Source organism: Bidens hawaiensis, unplaced genomic scaffold, assembly GCF_021521415.1.
Source record: "Bidens hawaiensis isolate Kalapana, Puna unplaced genomic scaffold, B.hawaiensis_p1.1 tig00032494_1, whole genome shotgun sequence".
NCBI classification, from domain to species: domain Eukaryota; kingdom Viridiplantae; phylum Streptophyta; class Magnoliopsida; order Asterales; family Asteraceae; genus Bidens; species Bidens hawaiensis.
Genome location: NW_027495553.1, coordinates 193,621 through 211,427, shown reverse-complemented (window position 1 = coordinate 211,427; position 17,807 = coordinate 193,621). Strand labels below are relative to the sequence as shown.

The window sequence follows — 17,807 nt, the reverse complement described above, 5'->3', positions numbered from 1 at the left end:
GTTTCTGGACAGAATGTGTATATGATGTTTAAGTGACTGTAACGAAGTGTAAACGTGAAAATTGGTTGGGATTATTGGTACTAAAGTAAACTAGGTTGAGTCTAGTTTCTATAAAGTATAAATTTGTAATTTTTGGACAAGTAGAAGTTAACTTTTATGATTTTACAAAAACGTTGTGCAAAGCTGAGCTGTTAGACCTGCTGTTAGGTTGTTTTGTAAATGTTATATCTCATGAACTACGAGACCAATTGGGTTGGTTCCACTTCTGGAAGTTGACTTATTGAGTTAGGAACCTAACCCAAGTGGTCTTGCATTTATTGGATTTTTCGTTTAACGGGAATTGCAAATAACATTCTGTTGCGCATGAATTTGACTGTTATGAGTTTGCTGTAATGATTTGATGATTGTGAGAAAACTATGAGGAATAAAAAAGTAATAAAATATTTTCTGGAAACCTAAGACATATATGCTTCTGTGATGATTTTTGGTAAATTAATTGAGATGCTATGATCGGTGGAATAGTACAATCTTTCAAGTAGGATTTCTGTCTCGGTGAAACTAGCTGCTGAGTTTTGTGAAATTGCATGAAACATGATACTTGCTAATTTATTATCGTGTTTTGACCAAATTGCCCTTGAGGGGAATGATTGCAAGATAAATGTCGTGTTTTGACCAAAATGCCCTTGCGGGGAATAATAGCTAATTGATTGTAATGATTTGACCAAATTGCCCTCTTGGGGAATAGTTGCTAGTTAATTGTTAAGTGTTGACCAAATTGCCCTTATGGGAAATAATGGCTAGTTATGTACTTTATGAATACATGACACGTATAAGATTGCCTACACATGTAATGTGTCACAAATACACTTGTTAAAGTCACACACAATTCACAAACGAAACACGAAACATGTTATGTGCTTAGGTATTATGTGCCGGGTCTAGAGACTCGATAATATTCCGACACTTAGAAAATCTCTTTGTTGTTTTAGAACGCTAGAGAGAGTTTTTCTGTGACGCGCATCTTGGTGATTTAATTTGGGAAATTCTTCGCAAACAGTGAGTTTCACTTTCCCCTCTTTAAACTGTTTTCAAACGCTTTTCACTTGGGGAGATAACATACTCCACAACGCATTTAAGATTTTGTTATAAATTATATATCACTTGTAAAGGCTAAGTGGCAAACAAAACATTTGAAGTCCTACACATCGAACCGGTTAATATTTTGAATAGCGAGTCACTGTTGAGTAGTACTACTGGGTTTGACAAACCCCACCCAACGCTAAACTCTACTGGAGGTCGAGCGGGTGTAATTTTGGCTAACACGTACCATGGTCTGGAGGACCTGGTGACAAGGCACTTAATAAACGAGTCAGCTTCGGTGTCGAACACTTAGTAATACTTGTTGTATAGACTAGCTACCTATCGATATATAATTGACATAACACTATCTGGTAGCGCAAAACGCTGTAACGCAAAACACTGTAACGCTGTAACGCAAAACGCTGAACGCAAACGCTAAACGATTTATTTTTATATAACTTGTGAACTCACCAACCTTGTGTTGACACTTTTAGTATGTTATTCTCAGGTAGCCGAGGCGGGCGCGCGGTTTAGGAACATGCATTGCTTGAAAAAAACTTTTAACTATGCAAACTTACTTTTAACTGTTATCATTGGTTTTAAATCGTCCTGAGTGACGTAACATTGTTTCTATGGTTTTACGCTTCCGCACTTATTATCATTTAAACGTTTTTATGGTTTGATTATAACTGATGATTCCGATCCTGTTAGTTCACACCCTCTGACGGTAAAACTCCGTTAATGAATTTTGAGGATGTGACAGATATATATATATATTAAAAAATACACCGAATTTAAATGCGTATAACATAAAAATAAGTTTCACTATTTTAGGGTAATATTACTGACATTTATATTTTAGGGTAATATTACTTATCTTTTATTAAAAAAATAAGAATTACTAATATCTACTAAAAGGTAAAGAATAAACAGTTATACCAAAAGATGCAGTCAATAATAAGTTTCAAATCACCTATTCTGGTAAATAGTTTTTCCATCCACCCTATTTTGGTAAAAAATGGTAAAATGACAACATTTTTGGGGGAAAAATAAAATAAAATAAAAAGACAGCATAGCTTCACACACTTCCATGAGTTGTCCGCTTCTAGTGGGAAACCAAAGCTTTCTTTCTATGTCTAAAAATAAATATGTATGTATGTATGTATGTAACAGATAATATACGAAAATTATTACAATCAGGTTTGATTTTATCTTCAGATTTTTACGCAAAAATCCCATGATTTAACATCTTCTTTTTTACCTTTTCAAGAAAAAAAATTGGAATTTATTTATTTTGTTATTATATGGAAAAAGAAAAAAAAGGTTGGAAGTGTAAGAAAAGGAGCCCCAGCGCACCGATGCTGACGCTAAGGCTGAGGGGTGTGGGGGCTCTAATGGGGGCTTTAGTGGGGGCTCCAACCAATAATATTATGACGTGTGGCATAGAGAGAAACTGGATAAGGGGGTGTTGGAGCCCCCGTTGGAGCCCCTTGCCCTGGTGTGGAGGGGCTCCAGCAGGGGCTCCAGCGAATTTTTTTTTTATTTTTTTATAAAAATAAACGATGAATGGATAAACGATGAATGGATAATAAACCTGTGCTCGAATTATGCTGAATTATGATTAATTAAAGAGTTAACTCAAACCGACTAACCAACGATGATTAATGGAGTTTTGACTACTCAATCAAAACAACTAAATTCAATTTTGCCGACTAATTAACACTTAAAAAGGTAAAACTTAAGTTAAAACACACACATTATCTGATTATTATTATCATCCTATACCTCGTATCCAAAACACCAACACTTTTTTCTATTGTCTACTTCTTATTTCCGCCTTAACCTCGCCGTCAATCACCACCGCACTCAACGATGGCTTCATCGGAAGACATCGACTCCACCACCACCATGCCCCAACCGTACAAACTCCGTCACCCTAACCGGCCACAAACGCGCCATCTCCAGCGTCAAATTCTCCGACGACGGAACCCTCATCGCCACCCGCCTCCGCCGACAAAACCGCCCGCACGTGGTCCAAATCCACCGGCTCCTTCCTCCACGAATTCGTCGGCCACGACCAAGGCATCTCCGACGTCGCATTCTCCTCCGACGCCCGTTACATCGCCACCACCGCCTCCGACGACAAAACCGTAAGCATCTGGGACGTCTCCAACGGCACACTAGTCAAAACCCTAACTGGACACACGAACTACGGTTCACAAAAAAAAACACATTTAATATGAGCTCAACGGCTCTTTTGCTAAAACCTATGTACCTTTCTCTCTCTCTTCTCCCGCTAACAGGCTCACGCCTGCATGTTTTTTCGCGCTAGCGCCCCGGTGGTGTGGTGTTAGCGCCTGGGGGTGCGAGCGGAGGGGCTCTAGCGCCCCCGTTGAAGCCCCACACCCCTCAGCCTAAGGGATATTGTAACGGCTCTTTTATTAGTTCAATGTGGCCTCACTCCTCTGCCCGTTGTAAATGATTGTTCTATTATTTATTTAAACATTTGTTCTTACTCCTACCATTACCATTTTTTAATGTATGATCCATCATATTTTTTTTGGCGTAGAATCCTCCTACATCACTAGAGATTTTTCCACATCATTGTTTTTATACGGCTCGTATAGCACCTGAATCTTGTCAGTTTGTGTCGGATGTTTGTCGGTCATTGTTTGTAGTGCCTCGTATAGCCCTATACGGGCCGTATAGGCCTATACAGGCTAGACAAGTTTTTGGGCACAAATTTTTGACAACCATGTATTTATGTGATTTATGATTTTAACATCCTATGTAGCTATCATCTAAATATATTATCTGACTTGCACTATATTTTTTTTGCACCATATTTTTTTTTGCAATTTTAATCACTCTCCTTTTTAACCATTTAATATTTTGTTTCACTTGTATAGAATTATGTTTTATATTGAAAAGTTGAATTATATGATATTTTAGAATAAAATAAATTGTTTATTAAAATTTACATAACATATTTGGCCAAGTAATTTGTAGCACTAAACGGCTCTTACTGGCTCGTATAGTGATGTGTGGATGAAATAATGTGTGTTAAGTAAGTTATATCGTGTGTCTTATGTGTTTATATGCCTTGGACACGATTACTTTGAGTGGTTTTACGTTTACAGGTGAGCAGAGTTTAAAGGAGCTAAATTGGAGCATATGAGATGGAGTGTAAATGAAGATTTTATTGCATGGAATGATAGAGAATTTGAAAACGAAGACGTGGCCGAAAACGGTGCATAAAACGGAGCTATAACGAAGAAGTTATGGGCAAAACAGTGTGAGGGGGCAGTCACCGTAAGGCATTGAGCTTGGACCGTAGCCTACGGTCGCCTGGGCGGAAAAACACGATTTTTTGGTATTTTCTTCCATATTTAAGCCCGGTTCAACCCTAGGACGGATATGCTTCATACCTTAACATATTTGGGTGATTTTGGGGCCATTCTTCACCATTCTAACACCTCTCAATCATCATAATCATCAATGGTTTCATCCTTTAAATCCATAAGCAAGCTAATCATGATGAAGAGGCAAGGCTAAACCACTCGTGACCACTTCAGGTGTAGAGTTTGCATATGAACTTACTATTTTTATGAATATTACATGTATTGGGATTTAGTTTTGATTAATCTTTTGGTTGATTGAATCTACTTGTTTATTGAACCCGATTAACAGTTGTTTTTCTGACTTCCATTTATCATAAATTATTTGGTTTGTGTTCATCAACATTCAGGATTAAGTTCTTATCGTCATTGAACCATTTGCCATTAATCATTGATAGATGCTTAGTTTTGTATTAGTGAACCGGTAATTAGGTAGACCGTGTTCAGTTGTGTCAATTCTTCGGATTAAGTTCTATGAATCATCATAACCAAACTATTGTGTCTAGTAATCATTTATCTATTCTAATAAACGAATCATGTCTATGTGATTTCCCAATTGGTATAAATTATCATCTATCAGTTTATTGCATTACCTGAACCTGAAGTGTGTCACTGTTTTCTCTAACTATTTTACAAACAAATCAATATTCAAACTGTTTGACATCGTTTGTCCACCCGTATAATTAATTAAAAACCATTAAACTTGATTAACACTTTCCACTGATTCCCTGTGGATTCGACACCTTACTTGCCCTCGCTAGTAAAGGTAATTTATAAATGGTTTTTATCGATCTTTCGACATCGATCATATAGTCGTTTTCCGGCTAAGTAATTTATACGGCTCGTATTGAAAAACCAAAATTTCGGTTTCGATTCGGTTATCCATTTTTAAAAAACCGAAAAAGCCGAACCGAACCGATTGATGATAACAAAGATTATCAAGATGATCATGAATAGACTAAACTTTTAAGATAAATAAATAAGATGATGAATGAAGATCGAGACTAAAATTTTAATGCTTTTTAATTTTTAAACTCTATTTAGCAACTTTGAATTCGTATATTTCCATGTAACACGTGACTATTTTTGTTTTTTGACTTCAATATATATGTGGACTGTGATACTCCAACACGTTCTTATACAAGCTTAAAATATGCAGTTTCATTTTTTTTTTTTTGCAATGTCAACACATAATTGGAAAAAAAACCGAAACTAACCGAACCGAAACCGAAATTAACCGAAAACCGGAACATCGAACGGTTTGCATATTCAAATAACCGATTACTTCAATTTTGATTTCGGTTTCGCCTAATAACCGAATCGAATCGAACCGTGCTCAGCCCTAAATAGTTCTCGTAGTTCACACTCACATAGCGCGGTGTTTCATGGCATGAAGTTTGTGAGCACAAGCTACAGGATGGTTTCACATCGCACGCCCTATGGTCTAATTGTTATTTCTAGATAATCATGAAAATTTTATGATTAAAAGTGTAGGTATAAACTCATCCATATAAATAAATAATTAAGTGGTCTTAAATTATATATTATCGTTTTAAATGATATTATATATTTATAACTATCAATCAAAGATAATCATGAAAAAAATATAAATTAAATACATATAAACTTAACCTATTTTACAAGAAAAGTTCCTAATTATTGAAGGAGATTCCAAATATGTCTCTCTCAATTCAAGTTTTCTTGTTTGTCCATAACCCATGTCGTCGTCAATGACCTGTTAGATTATCGAGGCGACGAGTTAATTATCCAACGGTAACACGCCGTGGCCTACATGTTTTAACTACTAACGCGTCGTGCCAGCCTGTTTTGACTACTAACGCGTCATGGCTTTACCATTTTGGGAAAATTCTCAAAAAGCCCCTATATAAAAAGAGATTCCAAGTTTGTCCTTCATAATTAAAGTTTCCAGCTTTATCTTTTACGTATCTCATCGCCGGCAATGTGTTAAGAAACACCACCGATGAGTTAGTAAACCAACCAGATAACGATGCGTGGCCGAAATACGCCTGGTTGACGATGCGTTAACTATTAATTTATGGTTGGCAATGCGTTAAGAATTAATCGAATTCAATTAAAAGTCGTAAAAGAAAAAAAGTGAACTAAATCAGTTCAACATATTTAACTTTGAATTCAAATTAAAAATTCAATTCGAATAGCCAGAAATTCAAATTCGATAATCAAATTTGAATTCGAAATTTAGGTTATTCCAGTCCGAATCTAATAATGAATACCCCTAACTTATATGAAATATCAGCACAAGCAAGCGGTTATTCTTTACTACGTCCCCCTTCAATAGAAATGAACATTGCCGTGATTTTCTCTAAAAATAATTTGTATCTTAGTCGGTCTTGTGACCATGGACAAATACGCGAATAAAGATCCAAACTCAATTCTCTAACAAGTACTTAGAAAACAACAAAGCTCAAAGAAAACAACCAATCCGGATCTCTTCTACAAGTTTTCTATTCACTCAACGGTTCTTCTACTCCAACTCCAAATCTCATATTCACCCTTTTAATCTATAATAATCTCTCTTAAGCTCTAATGATTTCCCATATATGTTTAAGGAAATTGAATTTGATTCTTGGAACAAACAAGTCTGTAAAATATATTTATTATAATATAAGAACACGAAGTATATTTAATACGTTGCTTATTTAAATTTGACAAATATTTTATCTATAAGCTTTGTTTTAAATAAGTAGAACATTAAAATATGAATTGGACATGTAGCAAAGTGACTAGTGATTGTGATGATGTGTATTTAGCATATAGTGTTAGGTGTCCACATATGCGCAAATGGTGGCGCCATCCCGGCACTTCCTACTTGCCCCGTGACTACTTCCCAAAACTTACTCTTAAGTCTAAATAATATAAATTAAATTGTTTTTATATATATATGATTATGGATTTTCTAGGAAGAGAAGAATTCTTTTAGAAGCATACAAATACAATTATCTTTGTCGTAACCTGTTTGAACATGCATACATAATCAATCTCTCACTCTATCTTACTTTACACGCTTTAAAAGCCCTTTTAATTTGGTCAATCACCATTTAACACTTTATCCATATATACCTGTCCCACCAATTATCACGCTTTATATTTTCAATTTCAACTCATCATCATATCATACAATTAAACTTTATGAACGCTTTCAAAATTGTTAATACAACATACCAGAGTTTAGGGAGTAATAACATATTTTATATATATATCCATATGTTACTTGTGTGAATGGGCCAATAAATTATGAATCTAGTGAAAGTGGTAGGTTTGGAATGGCATGATTTGATCTGATAGTAAGGGAGTGAGTGTTGGACAGCTTTAATGCCCCACCCACCCATCCATTAACATCTTCTAATGGAGCACTAGCCCATCCATTACAACCAACCTATACACAGATATAGATAAACTTAGTGTAGAAATAATTTCTTCACAAACAAAAATTATTAAGGTGTTTAATCATCATTTTAACATCACCACTTCTAGTGACCATACTTCTGGAATTCCCATTCACTGTTATCTGGAAAACACAACGAGTCAATCTCAATACAAAAATAATATCATCTTTAGATGCAGAGTAACATGATAAGAGCTAGCGGGTGCGAGTGTATACCCAATGGGCAGACTTGACGGTTTTTGAGCCATCTGCTAATACAATGAAAGTGAAAGTCATGGTTGCACACCCCTACAATTACATGCATTTAAATGATCATTAACAGAATATATAAAGGAGTAGGACCAACAGGAAGGGATGATAAAAGCTCCAGACACTGGAAAGAGGTATGGAAATAATAATAATCAATCAAAGAATGAGGCCACTGCCACCTTTTCAAATACTTTTACACCTACATGTTTGCCACCATTTCAATTATATCATTTCCAAGTGTTGGCATACTCATTACAAAATGGGTGGGTTGGTCCAGGGTAACTGGTTTTGACAGAATTCGATACGGGTGAAAAGGGGTCACTTTATCAATAGCTAGCTGGCACTGAATATGAAATTCAGCCACCAGTAACAGCTCTAACTGGCAGATTTTAACCGGAAAATATTCATGTCTCGTACATCCAAGCTTAGCCAACCTTTTTTCTAAATTTGCAAGTTCCATAATTAGTGTACACAGACTTGAAATTATCGGCACAAAGTTTACACAACAGAGTTCACAGCACAAACAAGCCGATAGGTAAAAAAAAATCAAAATTGAATTTGGGCTGCAAACGACAACTAACGAGCCAGGAGCCCAAGAAACTTACAAACGAAACGAAAGAAAAGAACAAGCCCACTAACATAGGCAAGTACACTTACAACAGAAACTACACAAAATTAAACCTACACCAACTCTCCAAATCTTTTGATACCGATCGTTGATATATAAATAACATTATAACAAATTTCTCATCAAAATTATTTTTAAAATAGGTAAAATGTAAAGTTATATAAAAGGATATATAAACACAAATGCAAAATAAACAGTAAAACTTTAGCTGAATTAAAAAATTTTACATACAAGAAGCGTAAAAACTTAAAAGATTACAGTCATGCAATGTGGTCACAAGAATGTATCGCTCGGCATATACAAATTAAACATCAATCATCTATTCATCACATTTTGAACATTGTAATGATTCTAATGAACTTAGTGTTATATAATATACTTTATAGTTATAGTGTTTATATAATAAAATTTATAGAATAAAACACTTCCATGTCATATGAAAATAAAATACCATTTAAAATGATTGTATATTTACTATTTAGTTTATAGTCTTATAAATAAAGATAAACTAATTGAGAAATCTATTATGTATTTTTAAGTAATTAAACAATATACCGTAAGGATTTATACTAACACAAAACAGCTTTCCTATTGTAAGATTCTCCTTTTACACTATATATTTTAGAGCAAAAACTTAGTGCTAACCTGGGAGATGCTCTAATACATAGATAACGAAAACTTCAGGTCTAACTCCTGCTATATATAGCCTCCATGAATAACCCCTTTCAGGTTTTCCTATATGTCTAGAAATTTAAAACGCAAGCTTCTTAATTTGCTATACAGTTAAAACCGTTGTGTATTGATGAGAAAAAAACAGCAATTATGTTTTTAAATTCTCTTTATATTTGCAACTAGGTTTTTGTTCTGTATTTTACATATTCTATAACAAAGTTGAGATTTCTATTTGATACTGTGGTTAGCAAGATTCTGTTTTCAGAAATTGTCTCAACATCTTTTAATTTTCAAGCATATTGAAATGTCTTGTTATTAGATAAGTAATAGAAAGATGTCACGTACTACATTATATCAACTAAATAATCGTCCAGGAACTGAACTATGCAAAAGTACAAAGTAAGACAACAAAATAGAAAAAACACGTCGGCTATATATATCAGATTCAAAAAGTGTGAAACGATATATAGAAACTTGTTGTTTGGCAAAATTGTAATTTGAAGTGAAATAGTGAATGTGGTGTTAGTGTTAGTGATTGGTTTAAAAAATGCAATAGGAGGAAATGAATTAGCATCAGCCTAAATAAACTTGGTTAAATGTATAAAGTTTGCTGAAATTGAATGATGAAAAGCAAGCAGTGATACATACCCCAAGCAACTGTAGATTCCTCACTAGTTGATTAGCTTGGCATTCAATGCCTGTTAAAATTGATTGGTTATGAATAAGTAACTTTAAACATACATATATATAACCTAAATCTAATATGATATAAAAGAGTAGCTAGAGTAAAGAAAGAAACTCACAGAGATCCATGATGTGGTTCCTACATATACATATGGCGCAAGCAATTGTCCACCACAATATCTGCTTTGTAATTGTTTGCATCAACCAAATTAATTATTAATTAATTAGCAAACAAACAAACAAACATCATAATAATAATAATAATAATAATAATAATAATAATAATAATATTTAATACATAAGTACGTACCCTAGGACCAAAGAGATACAGCGTTCCACTTTTTGATCTCAACTCGCATCTTCGTTGAAGATGAAGAAGCCCGAACGATCATCGTATCATCCAGAGAACTAGCCATGCTGCTTGCTCAATTTGGGTGGGGATTATTATATATATGTATGCATACAAATAGCAAACTTATGTATGCATCATAAGTTCTATTTTGAGCTCTATAAATTGTACTTAATTTTTTTTTATTCGGTCCTTTCTATCTTTAATATTTTAACTTTTAACCCAAAACTGTTACATCTTTTACAATTTATCCTTCACACATTTTACTTTCAGCTTTGTTTCTCTATACTTTTGAGTTTTTATAAATTTTAAATTTTACGTTTTGATCTAAATTTTGAGAGTTAACACGTCGCATTGTGCGCATGTGGTTCAACATTTCTAAACATATTTTTCCCCGTTTAACGGCCCCGTCGCAACGGGTGGGTTCTAGATCGACTTAGTTATTGCTTTATGTCTTTTACATTTAACTTGCATGGTTCAATGTTTTTAGGCTACTTTTCGTTCGGTTTTATATTGTCATTTTTTATTTTCTTTTTATACGAGTTTTTTTTTTGTGTTGATGGTCACTGGCGTGGTGTGGCATGAGCGCTACTTGGTATGTTATGCCCCCGCGGCAACGCGGGGGCTTAATACTAGTTATTAGATATATATATATATATATATATATTAAAAGTCAAATGTTAGTTATCTCACATAATTCACTATTCATGAGAGACACCAATTAGTTTTTTACATGTGTTGATGGTCACTGGCGTGGTGTGGCATGAGCGCTACTTGGTATGTTATGCTCCCGCGGCAACGCGGGGGCTTAATACTAGTTATTAGATATATATATATATATATATATATATATTAAAAGTCAAATGTTAGTTATCTCACATAATTCACTATTCATGAGAGACACAAATTAGTTTTTTACATGTGTACATAATATCTCAATTTTCAAAATAGTTGGTTACAACTTAATTCATTTTCAACTTTGATTTAGTGTTATTTTATTTCTCTTCGTAGACGTATTGATTTAACTCATTTTTATGTTTGATTTTGCATTATTTCTTTCTATAATTAATATTTGACATACTTTATTTTTAAATTATTATGTTTCTTAAACTTCAAATAACCATTGCGCTGCGCTTATTTATATTTACATTGCAGTACAAGTTTTGTGCGACACCGATCATGGTCAATATAATATATTTTTAACTTTTTTTCACAAGTAGCGTGCCTCTAAATTTCAAATACAAACACACGTCAATATTTCTACGTACGCTTCAATATAAATTTTTAGTTAATACCTAGTTTATTTTAAAAAGCAACCTTAAAGATTGGATATAAAAAGTGATTAGCAGTGACCACTGAGTAAGCTAGCTTCTTCGGCTTGAGTTGGGTTAAAAGCACACAATGTATTTGCGGCTTTACCAAAGAACCTCCTGTCTCTACTTCTATCCATCAATTATGGTTCAAGATTTGAAACTGACAACCGAACCCAAAGAGAGAAGTGTACGTATTGAGTCCGACAAAAACATGCAATAAAACCACAAATGTTTATGAATCGCCCTTCTTTCTCCCTCTTCGAAAGTATCTGTCACCCCAAATGGTTGTTCAGCCAAAAAGAAAAAACATAAATAAAGTTTTTTTTTAAGATAGTGTATGGTAATGACATGCTATCGGGGTAAGTTTGTCTATGTCAACGGCTAAAAGCACCTATTGGTATAATCCTTTTGGCGACGTATGTTATAGCGCCAACAAGTCATCCTCATAGGTTTTACACCCTACATAGATTATATCTCACTGCCACATTCCATAATGTTTTTTAGCGAACAACTGGGACCCACAAGTACAATAATAGATGATGATCACCCTGTACACATGGAATTGAAAAACGAGAGTCACAGGTACTGGAAAGGGCATCCTTGATTCCTTGTACACGGATGGGAACCCACAAACACCAGTTGGATGCCCCGTGGGATCACCGTTGGTCCAAAAATGTATGATCTTTGGGTTGGTCTTAATAATTCAGTAAATCCGATATCCACCATTTAACTTGATTAGTGTTCATGTTTAGTCATTTATGAAACGGTGATTTCTCTGATCTAAAATTGGGAGGTATTTGAGTGTGTTGAAATTTGAGTTTGAACGTGTAGATTTTGTAAAAAAATATATTATGAAAAAACGTTTTGGTAACTTAATTTGTTCTTGGACCATGCTTTTCTTTTTGTTTCTTCCTTGGTCAAAATTGTCGGATAAGACAATAATATCATATTCAAAAGAATGGCTTTTCTATTGACATTTAAGGCTACAGTGGTCAATATTGCCATCATATTAATTGCCAATTTCTCAAACTCTCCCTTTGACGACACAACACACATAAATTTCGGTACGTATGTGATGACGATGGCTCAGCCTGAGGATGAACCTGCGGTATCTCCAATTTGCGTGATAGGACGTCAATTCGTAATATCGAATCCACTTGAAGTTATAGTCGAGACAAATTCAAAAGGCAGCCTTCTGGTCACAGATACGAACCATAAAGTTATGCTCAAAGCAAAAGAATGCAACACAATCTTCCATCATCAATTCTTGCTTCTACATGCCGATGACAGACCTATCGCGATGGTTCGAGACAAGGCTGCCTTGGTGCGGAACTACATGAGGATTAAGAGGGTCCATTGACCTTGCGGTCACTAGAATTTATCAAAATCTTTATATTATATATAAACCGTTCTTTTATAAGAAAAACATGGGAAGGACCCTTGGTTGATTGTAGTAGGATTAGAAGAAAAAGACCTTTGATGACCCTCTAACCAAAAGCTTTGGTTCCACCGCAACCGACATGCAATGATGTTTGATTTCATCTGCAGTTGATGACTGGACATAAGAGATGGAAAGTGTATTTCAGCGACAGTGTCGCAAAATCAGATATGATATTTAGCACACAAGCAGCACATGCCGTACGATCTAAAACTAACATGCATGTGTTCTTGGCAAACAAGAAAAGAAAGAAGGATGCATGGGATTTCATGATCAAAAGTAGTTGGTCCAAGAGAAACTGCACGATATATATGGGAGATTCTAACATAATAGCACAAGTAATTTTTCTTCAACATTTTGTTTTCTATTTTTATTTTTACCATTTCGTGACATATCGATCAATTATTGATCGAATCGTTCAATGTTTCTTGGTTAATTTTTAGTTTCAATCTCTAGGTCCAATATATGTTATATTTTGTTGAATTTCCCTAACTATTGAAGTCAAAATAATGTTGATGAAACATTTATTATTGTAGATGCGCACAATGGAAGTGTCGGAGAATATAAGGTTTGGTAAGGACAGGTTCATGTTAGACGTTTTTGCTAATGTGGATCATGCATTCATAGTGACACTTATTGCGATTGTGGATGCAACCAAAAGCTCCACGATTAGGGATAGAGTTATTGAAGTCGTTACTGATGGCGTCATTGAATCAGCTCTTGGATTGGGCCCCTAGTAGTTGTACATGCATTATCCTTGAATTGTTCTATTTGTTTGAACCGTGAAATCGTGAATCATTGTGACATTAATTTTTTTTTTAATTCCATTTTTAGTTTGAAACGGCTAGAACTATGATAAGATTGTAGTTTTTAGTGGTGAAAGAACATAAAGCTTTACAGATTTAGTATAGTATATCATTCCTACATGAGTGATGTGTTAGTTGTTCACTTGTTGTCTTTTAAAAACTATATACTTGTACGCATGTCTATTGCTGGAAGGTTCATGTAGAAAATAATCTTAACATGAGAACATAGGAAACGATACCAATATACTAAAAATGAGAATGTAGGAAACAATATCAATTACAATACCAATCTACATAAGCAATGTTTTATTATAACAAAGAAAAAAAAACTTAATAATAACAACAAATGAATCAAAATCAGCAACAAAATAATAACAACAAATACTTATAACAGCATAAGAAAAAACTTAATTATAACAACAAAATGTAAATCAAGAAATATTTATAACGTCTCATAATCGGAAATCAACAAATATGAACAAAAAATAACAGCAAACAATTATAAAATAAACCTAATAATAACAACAATCGGTGCTCACTATTTTAATGTTAAGAATAAAATGTGATTGATCCTGAAATTGTCGACTGCGATCCTTTTCAAAAATCAAATTTATTTATTTAATAATATTCTGTACAACGGCCCAATAACATTAGGATTTAGAAGATGTGCAATATTTGGGCTTGCTTTGTACATATGACTAGATGTTTGGGCTCTTCCTTAGCCCCATTGCTAAACTATCCAATCCACACACAGGATTTAAACCAAGCCTACTACAAACTCTAGGATCATGTTTATACTTTCAAAAAATACTACCCAAACCCTTGGATCATGCCCCAAAACCAATTTTTCTGATATTATTAAACATTTACTGGTCATTAATTAAATGAAATTAATAAATATACCTATTTTGTATTCTAAGGATAATTTTTTTTTCAGCGGTAAGACTTGAACCCAAACCCTTTCAACTCATGGTGTATTTATTAATGGACCACCAATCCCGTTGGTAATATTTTTTAAGTTTTAATATACTTAATACATATGTATGAAATTAACTTAATTGATTCTGATTACAAGCCAGCAACAGTTTTAATTTGCTACAACTTATTCAACTAGTTGGTTACCCGTCCGGTGGACGGGAATATCAACGTAGTAATGCGACGACTACATTAGGAAACCTAATTTAAATCTGGATACCAAATCATGATTGAGGAACGCTTGAATGTAGGTTTGAGATTGCAATTGAATATCAAATCCATATATAAACCGGCAACATGGGATAATGAGTATTCTGATTACAAACTTATAAACATTAATTCATGAAGACAATTCACTACTTCATTATACTTTACGGTATTTTTCAACACATGTTAAACTGATGTCGCCCATTTGCAAATAGTTCACTATCGGCCATGCGTCATTCTAGAAACATTAGTTTGACCCATTCATTCCCTCTGTTTCCCATGGTAAACCGCTTTTCAACATGGGTAGCGAGTCTAACAATGTTTGTAGTGAGTGGACTCACCACTTCTTTCCCTGCATCATGTAGAAACCCGGTTAACCCCTTCACCACAATCTCTAAAGTCCCTCCTATTAAATGTTAACTACTTAATTGAAAAAAAAATCAAACGTATACAAATACAGGAAGTTGAAAGCCATATCTTCAATTGTTATCCTTCCAAAACATTCACCTTGACACTAAAAACACGACATACGATAATTACCCTAAAGAGAGATGGCAGCTTTGACCCGTAAAAAGTGGTCAATTTAGGTTGGACGAGGTGACAGCTTGGACCCGTAGAAAACATGTCAATTAACCTATTTAATTAAACAGATCGTGTTCGGTTACTATAAGTAATTGTTCCATCATGGGCGATAATGTCAAATATGCTCGTTCTTCCAAAGGGTAAGAAAACAATATTTACGAAAACCAAATATGAAAGAATTATGCACTTGAGTGATATAACATTTGTTTTGAGTCTTGAACCAAAACATCGATTGCTGCTAGATGCAGGGCTACAGTAAGTGTAATATTAACAAAACGAACTCGATGTTGGATCTTTTTCCATGATACAAAATCCCTAAGTTTTGTTTCAAATTTTGTCTACACACTCATATCACTCCCCACTAAAAACCACATGTACTGAATGCCCTTGTAGTCTTTTTTCTTGTATTAATTCTAAGCTTTTATAGATTCACATCTAAAATAAATTTTGACCTTTTTCACGTGGCAAGCCTGCACATCAAGATCATGCATTAAAACTTTTATAACTTTTTGAAAAAGAGATTAACTTACAGTTTAAAACTGCAAATAGTATATCCTCATTACTTAATCCGAGAGACTCTCTAACATGTTCCCTCAAAACCCTTTTCGCCACATTATATTCAGCAACATATATTTTACTGTAACCAAGGAAGTGAGAAAGGCTACTTCAGCTTTGAGCCCTTCCTGTTTTCTGTCGGTGTACTTCAGTGTCAGTGGTTTGAGCCCTCCACTTTTCTTTCATTGCACTGATAAGATTAAAAATTAGTATATATAATAACAATTAATCCGCCTTCGTATCAATTTTCAATCACGTGTTCTAGTTTTACTTGATTAAATATAAATTTTTAGCAAAGCCCACCTCATCAACTTCATTTGATGACATAATGAAATGTGGGGACATCATTATATTGTCACTAGTATCGAATGTTTCTCAAACCGTGCTCCGATTATGCAAGCTCTTGATTCTTAAATTAAAAATCAGTCTTACTCCATTCAGGTGGAACAATTCATGTGGTGACTTGTTATCTGTAAATTATGTCCCCAAAATACACCCAGTTTGAAGAAACTATACACATTACAATATGCAAAATGGTGGCATTTTTTACTTTTGAGTTTAAATTCAACTTCCAAAATTCAAAAATTAATACATTATTGTTGTAACCATAACACAGAAAACTATATGCTTGTAGTGATTGATATAGAGTAACAAATTGGTTATCTCTACATTAGAAATCTATGGAAGTTATTTGAAACACGTTGAGAAAGTATTTTCAAACACGTTGAGAAAGTATAGTGTGATTACCAAAAGAGGGAGGGAAAGGGGGGGGGGGGGGTCTAGAAATCAGCACCAGCACAGAACAATTTATCAAAATGGATAGATATTGCAATCAGAAAGCTTGAGAAGAGACCTGCACATAGAGATCAGCTACATTTTGACTTTCTGGTTCAAGGAATATTTGATGAAAGTCTTTAGCTTTTACTCTCACAATTTAGAAGAAGAAAAAAATTTGCACATGGTTCATACAAAAAGTTCACATAATACCACAAAATTATTCTAATTCTAATTTAAAAAAGAATGTGAAGATAATAGGTCACCTTGTCCTCAATTGAAGGGTAATACTGAGGCCAATTGGCTTCCACCCATCCTCCATAAGTAGGAGTCTCATGTAAGTTGTCTTTTATTAGCTAATGAGTGACCTGTGTTGTAAGGGATAACACATGTCATTTGTTCACTACTAATGTGGTATGTCGGATCAAAAACATGTATATCCTATTCAATTGATTATTATGTGAAAAAAACTTTTTTTAGACGACATAAACAGTCAAAACGAATTATCTAAGATATCAATGTAAATATTGTGTGACCTATGCTGCTAAGTAAATTAAAGTGTATGTCACACAGAAAATATAAATAAATAATAAGAAATTTTGTTTTTATTGATGTAACAATTAAGTGTAAATATGTAATGCTAATTACCTGGTAGAAACTTTATAGCCAACCT

The 17,807-nt window shown here is 34.1% G+C and overlaps 1 protein-coding gene across 1 annotated transcript; it reads left to right on the top strand.

Moving 5' to 3' along the window:
- Nucleotides 1-12,872: 12,872 nt before the first annotated feature.
- Nucleotides 12,873-13,972, top strand: LOC143583741 (protein LURP-one-related 10-like). The gene is made up of 3 exons (XM_077065969.1): nt 12,873-13,112; nt 13,346-13,573; nt 13,772-13,972. Exons 1-3 carry the CDS (start codon nt 12,873-12,875, stop codon nt 13,970-13,972), a joined length of 669 nt encoding a protein of 222 aa, XP_076922084.1.
- Nucleotides 13,973-17,807: the final 3,835 nt, after the last annotated feature.

Bases quoted from the DNA above. Each gene is read 5' to 3' on its own strand.
- LOC143583741 (XM_077065969.1), top strand. From the start codon at position 12,873: ATGACGATGGCTCAGCCTGAGGATGAACCTGCGGTATCTCCAATTTGC. The intron at 13,113-13,345 runs GCTGCCTTGGTG...TTTCATCTGCAG, and splicing joins TCGCGATGGTTCGAGACAAG to TTGATGACTGGACATAAGAG. The intron at 13,574-13,771 runs GTAATTTTTCTT...TTATTATTGTAG, and splicing joins ATTCTAACATAATAGCACAA to ATGCGCACAATGGAAGTGTC.